A 9,329-nucleotide genomic window follows, 5' to 3' on the forward strand; every position below is an offset into this window, starting at 1 on the left:
AGAAGCAGGCATCATACAGAGAGCCTGATGTGGGACTCGATCCAGGGTCTCCAGGATCATGCCCTGGGCTGCAGGCGGCGCTAAACCACTGCGCCACCGGGGCTGCCCTCTCCCTCTCCTTCTATGCCTCCCCCCACTCGTGATCTCTCTCTTTCTCTCTGTCAAATAAATAAATAAATCTTTAAAAAAATGAGGGGTGCCTGGGTGGGTCAGTTGGTTCAGCATCTGGCTCGTGATTTCAGCTCAGGTCATGATCTAGGGTCATAAGATTGAGCCCCAAGTGGAGTCTGCTTCAGATTCTCTCTCTCCCCCTGCCCACTCCCATCTCAAAATAAATTTTAAAATTCTTCAATAAATGATAAAAACCCACAGAAGTCTCTGGAACTCACCATAGAGATTCAGGAAAAACTCCTTGTCAGTGGTGACTTTAGCATTCTTATAATTTATCTGGGCTTTGTAGGGTCCTGCATCTTCCAAAGTCAGATTGTTGAGAGATAAGGAGTAACTGTTGAAGCTGATGTTTAGTCGGTCCTGGTAGCTTTTGTCCATAATGATAATATATTTTTGTGCACTTGCAAAAGCAAGAGCTTTTTGGGGACGACTCCAGGTGACATGCTCCAACTCTTTGTCTATTGAAATGTTCAGGAAGAAAGTCACCGAACCCTCTAGAATCCCTGGCACCTCCATTTGGGCTGAGTCCTTTCCAGAGGCTCCTGGCCCTGCAGAGACAGAAGAGGGACTTGGCGGAGGTGCTGGACTCCTCAAGGCAGCCTTCATTCACTCATTCAATAAAGATGCACCAGTAAGAAATGTCAGATGTGGAGAAATGAAATGAAATTCCTGTCCTCCTCCCTCTGGGCTTGTTGCCTAAACAGAATCATTCATTCATTCCCTCACTTAAGAAACACTCTCTCCCACAAACGCATGTACAATAATCAGTAAAACAGACTTTCTAGATTTCTGTCCCAGCAAAGGAATTAGCTTTGTGACTTTGGGTGAATTTTTGCATTTCTCTGAGAATCAGTTTACTCATCCATAAGACTGAAACGTTCACACCTATACTATCTTCCCTTAGAGATATAGTAGAGACGGAATAAAAACAGTGCTGTAAATCATAAAGAACAAAAGAAGTTAAAGAGGAGTGTCTTTTAAAAAATAAGATAGGTTGATGTATGGCTAGCAGGGTGGGTAGATGGATAGGGGCATGAGAAGGCAAGCGAAACGACACTAATGGTAGAACTGGGGTGCAAAGCACATGAATGTTCAGTGCAAAATTCTTTCAAGTGTTCTCTGTGTTCAAGAATTTTCATAATGAAATGTTGACAACAAAAAGAACACTTCTCATCTCTGTCTCACTCTTCTTTTACTTCATTGTTCAGGGGATCTCAGACTGGCTTTGCCTTGGCCAGGGAAATCTGGTCTGTCCTTAGGAACAAGGTTCGGGGTTGGGAATAGTTAAGTAGCATTGATTCTGCTCCTGATTTCATCTTGGGAAAGACCAAGATCCCCAATAAACATTGTTACCACAGCTTCCACAGGCCCGGCATCTGTCCAAGGCAGCTCATTTCCTTGTAGGGGCCCTGGGAGTGTCTGCTGGGTGACCCCAGTCTGGATTCCCAGATTCAAGGGCTTCTGAGGCTCTGGAGAGTCCTCTGAAAATTCCAGATCAAATCAGATGGGTTCAGGACCCAGATTACTCCAGGGATCTGGGTGGGAAAAATATATAGAAAATGTTAGAGAGACAGGAAAAGCAAAGTACAGCCTAGAGGGGTGGAAAGAGGCTGAGGTGTGCTCCGAAGGCCCAGAGGGCATAGGGTTCTGCAGAGCTCTATAGAAGAGACACCAGATTGGTGCAGATTGGTGCGGGGCTGGGGGGCGGGAAGGTTGTTCACTACCCGTATCGGTCAAGCACTCGGACTTTGTAGAGAGGTGGCTAGGGAGGACCAAGCTCGGGACCTAGGAAAAGCTAGGCTAGGTCAGTTGAGGTGGATTCTGAGGGGAGTCCGAAGGCAGAAGCTGGGTTGGTGCAATGCTGGTTTGAAGTTACCTGAAAGAGAGCTCTTCCCTTCCGGAAGACACTGCTTATGATTGCTATGGCATGTTAACACTGTAGAAATTACCTCATTCGATCCTCAAAATTATCTCAAAATTAGCCCCTTTCTACAGACGAGGAGCTAACATTTCGAGAGTTTTCGCCACTTGCCCGAGATTACAGGGTTGGTCAGCTGCAGAGCCCAGATTCCATTAACAAGATGCCCCAGAATACGGTGGCCCAGAGCGCTGCCCACCCCCATCCTAGGAGGCCAGAAGGTCCTGATTCTTGGCTGGGCACGTGTGACTGCACCCGTTTCTCCTCACATCAAAGCTAAGCAAAGGCTCACAGACTTGATAGGAGTGGGATGTGGTTCCTATAGGTCCAATCCTGTTACTGTCACGGGGAACAACGCTATAGGACTCTCAGTACAGTGACAGGAGTCCCAGTATTGGCCATCTTATTTTGAACTATGCTATTTGGCAAATAACAAAAGGGTATTTATTCAATGATCTCGATAACCGAATTTGGCTTCCCCACCTTTAATAGTTTCCAAATCATGCACTTAGTGATTATTATAACAATCAGTTTCCACCAACTATGTGCCAAGCGCTTGCTTACATATATCATTTTTAATCATTTTTAATCTCGGAGAGTCTTGCATGATACATCTTACTAATCACCTTCTACATTTAAGAAACAGAGGCTCACACAGCTAGGAAATAATGGAGCAAAGATCTGATTTCAAATGTTTCCGATACTAGGCCCACCACTTTGGAGTATGGACTATTCTGAGCTGAGGGCAATCAAGACCCTGTGGGCTCAAGAGATACTTTTGCCCCTCCCTTAACCACACAGAAGAATCTAAATTCGGGGTCTTTCCCAGATAAGGGTTATTAGCAGAGATAAATTTTATCTGAGTGACCCATCTGTATGGTGGGGCAAATATCTAATTACCAACATCTGCTCTTCTCCACCCTATAAACTACATTGCTTCGCTCTGAAGTCCCAGACCCCTGCCCCCTTCTCCTTAGTTTAGGATGACATATATACCACATTTTGCCCCAACGGTCTTTGGAATTTCCATGTCTGTGTGGTTTCCCATGTGCTATTAAATTTGATTGTGTTGGGGATCCCTGGGTGACTCAGCGGTTGAGCGCCTGCCTTTGGCCCAGGGCGTGATCCTGGAGTTCTGGGATCAAGTCCCACATCGGGCTACCTGCATTGAGCCTGCTTCTCCCTCTGCCTGTGTCTCTGCCTCTCTCTCTCTCTGTGTCTCTCATGAATAAAAAAAAAAAAATTGATTGTGTTCTGTTAATTTGTCTCATGTCAATTTGATTCTTATTCTGGCTAGAAGGACCTTGAAAGGGACAGGAATTCTTGCTCCCCTAAAAGGGGATGGGATATTCTTTCTCCTTGACATACTAAAGTGGAAAGATTTTTCACCCTCCTGCCTCCTAAGTTCCTGAAACCATTCCTTGGAGACACAAGACATCAAAGAAACTCCCTGCTAGACCAAAAGAGTGAAGTTTGAGGATACCCCAACCAGTGGAGCTAGTCAGAGGGAAGTGCCTCTTTGACTTGAAATTTGCTTGTTGGTCATCTGAGGCTTGGGTGACAGTAGATTGGGTAACTTCAGGTTTATCCAACACAACCAAGTAGCACCACAAGAGCTGGGTGTAGATATATATAAACAGCTGTGATACTTGATGTTTTTGTGGGAGCAAAGTTAAGATGGAAAATGAAAAGAGATCATACTGGAACCCAGGCCTGGAGTCTAGGCCCTGCCCCATATATCATCTGGGAGTCCTTCTAGAACTCCCCTCACTGCCCACCTCTCCAACTCCCACTGTTCTCAGGCCCCTATGCTACCCGTGCTAACCTCCAAGGTCCTGGGGAAAACAGGAGTCCAGAGGGACAGTAGATGTCACTGTACCAGATAGCTGAGACCCTCCCTGGGGTACTGGGTCAGCTCTGCCCATTGGCCATCGGCCATGCTGCTGAGAGATATTTCTCAAAAACTTGCAGGACTTGGGCCTTGATGGAGAGGTAGGATGAGGGGAGAAAAGGACATTCAGAGAGAAGCCACTTAGCCCAGGGCCATGAGACCATCTCCAGATCCCGCAGGGAAGCCTGAAGTTTGGAATGTGTGATAAACATGGCAGGACGTAGAAAGAAGCTCCAACAGTTCTATGTGTCCCTGGGAAAGAGGGGGTGGCCTGTCATCAGGATTTCCCTCTATCTCTCTGTGGATTTTATCCACATTATCCAGAGAACAAATTCATCACTCAGCATTTCTTAGTAGGAAAGTGTGAGGGTGAGAGGAACGTAGTCTGGGGATAAAGGTGAAACATCTGGGAATAAAGTGAAACCCAAGGGAAATTACCACGGGAGAGGAGTTTTCTGATCTTACCAATAAGAACGTGACCAGCCCAGAGAGGTGGTGGCCGTAGCGGGGACTTACCCAAGAACAGGAAGAGGAGAAAGTTCCACAGAAAAGAAGAGAATGCGTGAGGCTGGCTCTTCCGTGGTTTACTGGAGAAGGGCCGTAGAGCCCCGTCACCCGGATGTCTCTTTGGGCCCGCCATGATGATGTGCTCTCAGCTCTCGGGCTGAAAGAGGAAGCTCTTACCACAGCGCCCCTGTGTGTGTCAGTGCGTGAGCGTGCGTGCGTGTGTGTGTGTGTGTGTGTGTGTGTGTGTGTGTGAGACGGGGAGGGTTGTTTGCATCTGGCACCACAGACTCCTCCCCTTGCTCAGGCTGGTGTAGGGGTCCCAAGATCAGAGTCGTGTGCTGGGTGCCTGGGTGCCTCAGGGGCTGAGCCTCTGCCTTCGGCTCAGGGTGTGACCATGGGGTCCCGGGATCGAGTCCCACATCAGGGCCCCCTGCAGGGGCCTGCTTCTCCCTCTGCCTGTGTCTCTGCCTCTCTCTCTCCGTGTCTCTCATGAATAAATACAATTAAAAAAAAAGAACAGGGACGCCTGGGTGGCTCAGCAGTTGAACTTCTGCCTTTGGCTCAGGTCATGACCCCGGAGTCCTGGGATTGAGTCCCACGTGGGGCTCCCTGCATGGAGCCTGCTTCTCCCTCTGCCTGTGTCTCTGCCTCTTACTCTCTCTCTCTCTCTGTGTCTCTCATGAATAAACAAATAAAATCTTAAAAAAAATCTTAAAAAATAAAAAAATCTTAAACAAAAAGAGTGCCATGCTTTACTGACTGAGCCAAACAGGCGCCCCTGTAGTCACCTGTAGTCACCTCTTCTTGAGAGTGGGATGGGTGCAGTGGCTTGATTCTACTGAGTAGAATGTGGCAGCAGGGCTAAGGTGTCATTTCTGAGATTAGGTTGCACAAGATCGTGTCTTCCATCTTGGTGTGTGTGTGCGTCTCTCTGTTTCTCTCTCTCCCAACCCCGCTCCCTTTGCTGGGACCCAGTATTGTGTTTTGTGTTGTGAGCTAAAGGCTTCAAGACAAGGAGCCAGGGAGCCTGCCAGCAAAAACCCACCAAGGAACTGATGTCTGCCAACACTTGATGAGGACTTGAGGCTGCCAAGAGCCGTGGGGGCGAGGCTGGCAGCGGCTACCCTGACGTGACGAGGACTTTGTGAGAGACCCACAACCAGAGGCACCAGCTGTGCCGTGCCTGGTTTGCTGATCCACAGAAACTGTGAGATAACAAATGATTATTTTAAGCTCTCAAATTCTGTAATCTGTTGCATAGTAATCGATAACAAATATCATGGTCCAATGACGTCACGCTTTTGCTTAAGCCCTGACATGAAGCCACTTTGCGTTGGCTTCATGTCATGTACAACTGAGAGGCTTTTAACCGATCTGAAGGAAGCACCAGCAAAGCTGCTCTGAGGATGGATGTTGCCAGGGGGCAGCTGTGCACTCGGCAGGTTGGAGGACAGCATTATTCCCTTTACCTTGCTGTGGCAAACTGACTTTTTTCTTTTTTCTTTTTTTTTTTTTTTAATAGATTCCATACCCAGTGTGGAGCCCAATGCAGGGCTGGAACTCATGACCCTGAGATCAAGACCTGAGCTGAGATCAAGTGTCACATGCTTAACCAACTGAGCCACCCAGGTGCCCCTGGAAGCTGACTCTTTAAATAGATGATATTTAGTGGTTAGTTCAACTGTGACTTATTGGTGTCGTAAGACTCAGATCATATGATTGTTTAGGCTGTAGCCTGAGAGGACTTGGAAAGAACTTATAGGAAAGCCAAACGGGTGGTTTCAGGTGACACTCAGTGACTACTTGTCAGGTGTTAGACCCTCCCCTAACTCCTGATACTCATGGGCTCATTTAATCCACACAATAGCTCTATGCGATAGGTATTTTTATCATCCTCATTTTATAGATGAGGAACCCAGGGCACAAAGAGGCTAAGTAGCTTACTTTGAGTTTTATAGTTAGAATTTGAGCCCAGGAAGTCTGGATGGGAGGGGGAGAGGGGACGATGAGGGTGGCAGGCATCTTCCACTAGAGGGCATCTTTAGGTCACGGCGGCACCATGCAAGCCTGAGGGTGAGGCTCTTCTGAAGTTTTGTGCGGTAGGCCCCTTTCTTGCCTCAGCTAGTCCTGGCCTGTGACTAGAGCATGGTTGTCTAGAGAGAATTACAGGACACAGGAGAGGTTTCCGCAGCCCAGATAAAGGGTCTTATAACCCAGGTGCCATGGACTCAATGTTTGTGTCCCCTCTGTTCTCTCAATTCATATGTTGACGTTTTATCTCCAAGGGGATAGTGTTAGGAGGCAGGGCCTCTGGGAGGTGATTAGGTCACAAGCATAGAGCCCTCATGAATGGAATTAGTGTCCTTATGAAAGCACCCCCAGAGTGCTCCCTTGCCCCTCCTGCTATGTGAAAAGAGAGTGAGCAGATACCGGCTATGAAGTGGCTGGTGGGGTCTCCCCAGACACTGAATCGGCTCCATCCCTCGACTGCCCAGCCCTTGTCAGAACTCTCAGAAGTAAAGTTCTGCTGTTTATAAGCCACCCAGTCTCTGGCATTGCTGTTAGGGCACCACGAACTCACCAAGACATCAGCTAAAGGCAAAGAGCTTCTAGCAGGTATTTTTAAGCAGGGGTGCAGTGTTATTCAAGGACCTGTTTGGAAGCTTACTCCAGCAGCAGACGGAGAGGATGGAAGGGATGGGGCTATGGTGAGGGGTCAGGTAGGAGGCTGTCAGGGAGCCCAGGTAAGAGCATGAGAGCAGTCACACGCTGAGTAGGAGGAGAGGACAAAAGTGGCAGGCAGGTCAAAGATACCGATGATAATACAAATTTTCACCAACATTTATTGAGCAACGACTATGAGTGATGCTTTGTGCTTCACATATTTTCTTTTACTCTTCAAACCAATCCTGTTTGGTTGGTACTCTTACTATCCTCCTTAGAGACAAAGCAACTAAAGATGACTGTCATCGGAATAACCCTCTCGGTAGTGGTGAACACAGGTGGACACAATCTTGTGATACATAGAATCCAATTGAAGTGTGAGCATTTAAGTACAGTAAAAACCTAAAGGAATATGAATTTTCATATAATGCAGTTGGCAAGTGTGTCCTGTACTCACCCTGTCCCTGTCTTCACACAGCAAGGACTAATATTCTCATTGAGTCATGGATACAAAGGCATTTTGTGTTGGGATCCAGGGAGGAGGCAAATTGAGTTTGGCATCTCCAGTTTCTCTGTGTCCTTGAGCCAGGTCAGCAACTGCCAGGGGCCAATGACTGGAAAATTTCTGGAATCCCTGCTACTGTCCCAGAAGTCCAGCCATGCACAGGCACCAGAATCATCCATCTACTGGGCATCACCCCCAGGGAGCATCAAATCCCAGCCTGAGCCGTAATTTGGATCCTGCAGCCACTGTCCGACGTTCCACTGCATTGATTCACCACCAGTTCCTAACCAGCCCTTCATTAACTTTGCAAGTAAAATGACCCTGCGTTTTATACAACTGTATTTTTTTGACATCACTTTTAATATTATGTGGGTTTTTTTAAAAGATTTTATTTATTTATTCATGAGAGGCAGAGAGAGAGAGGCAGAGAGAGAAGCAGGCTCCATGCAGGGAGCCCGACGTGGGACTCAATCCAGGGTCTCCAGGATCATGCCCTGGGCTGAAGGCGGCGGTAAACCCGCTGAGCCACCTGGGCTGCCCTATTATGTGAGTTTTTAACATGTTTATAACTCCCGCAGATTAGAATATGAAAAGAATACAGAATTTCAACAAGTTTAAAGCTTTTTACACTTAAATGGAGAGATAGTTAAATATCTCAAGAGCTAAAAGAAATGTAACAGCAAGTCCAGTGCTATAGTTACAGCAAAGGGAAGAATTAGGCGATATCACAGTGTGCAAGTTGAATTGAGGGACACAGGCTATGAGACTAGCCTTCTTTTTAAAAGATTTATTTATTTATTTGAAAGAAGGAGAGAGCACGTGCGTGCACATGAACGAGTGAGTAGAAGGAAGGGCAGAGGGAGAGAATCTTGAAGCAGACTCCCAGCTCAGCGCGGAGCCCAGTGCGGGGCTCCATCCTGCAACCATGAGATCAGGACCTGAGCCAAAACCAAGAGTTGGACACTTAATCGACTGAGCCACCCAGGCACCTGAGACCAGGCTTTTAGAGGACATCAACAAAGCAGATAAAGGCACCTAGGTAGGTACCACGAGTAGATGTCTCAGTGATGTTTCTGGTCAGTAAGCAACCTTAGTTGGTCGAGCAGGTGCCCCAGAAAATAGCTGGAATCCAGATGACATAACCGTGTCCTTTATGAATCTTTCAGTCCTGGATAGATAAGGAATTCAGAGTAGGCATGTTCAAGGTATCAGTTAGTACTTTTTGTTTACATATACGTGTTATTTGAGACCTCAGGCTTACTTAAAAAAAATTTTTTTTGACATCAGTCTTACTAATGTGATAGTTAACTTTGTGGTTCTGATTTGAACTATGCATTTGAACAACTGATTTACATTTGTAATTTTATTTTTTAAAATTAATACATTTTTTGTTGAAGCATGCTTGGCACACAATGTTACGTGAGTTTTGGGTGTACTACATCATGATTGGACAGGTCTATACGTTATGCTGTGCTCACTGCACATGCAGCGGCCATCTGTCACAACATAGCACTATGACAGTAGAATTGAAGTCTATATGAAGTATTGAATATTTGAAGAAAACTTACGAATTGCCATACTAATAAGCTCAATGTACTAAATTTACAAGCCTTCTTGTATTTGGGGAGTCTTATTTATTGATTCAAATACTTTGTCCAAGGTGGGTGGGCGGG

At 46.6% G+C, this 9,329-nt stretch overlaps 1 protein-coding gene across 8 annotated transcripts in view; it reads right to left on the bottom strand.

Moving 5' to 3' along the window:
* Positions 1–4,728, bottom strand: part of LY9 (lymphocyte antigen 9) — a 30,602-nt gene extending 25,874 nt beyond the window's left edge. The window contains exons 1-3 of one of the 8 annotated variants that reach the window (XM_072759645.1): positions 4,497–4,658; positions 1,525–1,706; positions 390–719 (exon numbers count right to left, since the gene is read on the bottom strand). In XM_072759645.1, the coding sequence (XP_072615746.1) occupies positions 390–687 (298 nt within the window). In that variant the 5' untranslated portion in view covers positions 688–719; positions 1,525–1,706; positions 4,497–4,658. Of the gene's footprint in view, positions 1–389; positions 720–1,524; positions 1,707–4,496 lie in introns of those variants that run through there. The other 7 variants (XM_025986354.2, XM_072759647.1, XM_072759643.1 and 4 more) reach the window with 7 other exon arrangements.
* Between the last annotated feature and the right edge of the window lie 4,601 nt (positions 4,729–9,329).

The sequence above is a fragment of the Vulpes vulpes genome, chromosome 5, assembly GCF_048418805.1.
Source record: "Vulpes vulpes isolate BD-2025 chromosome 5, VulVul3, whole genome shotgun sequence".
NCBI lineage: Eukaryota > Metazoa > Chordata > Mammalia > Carnivora > Canidae > Vulpes > Vulpes vulpes.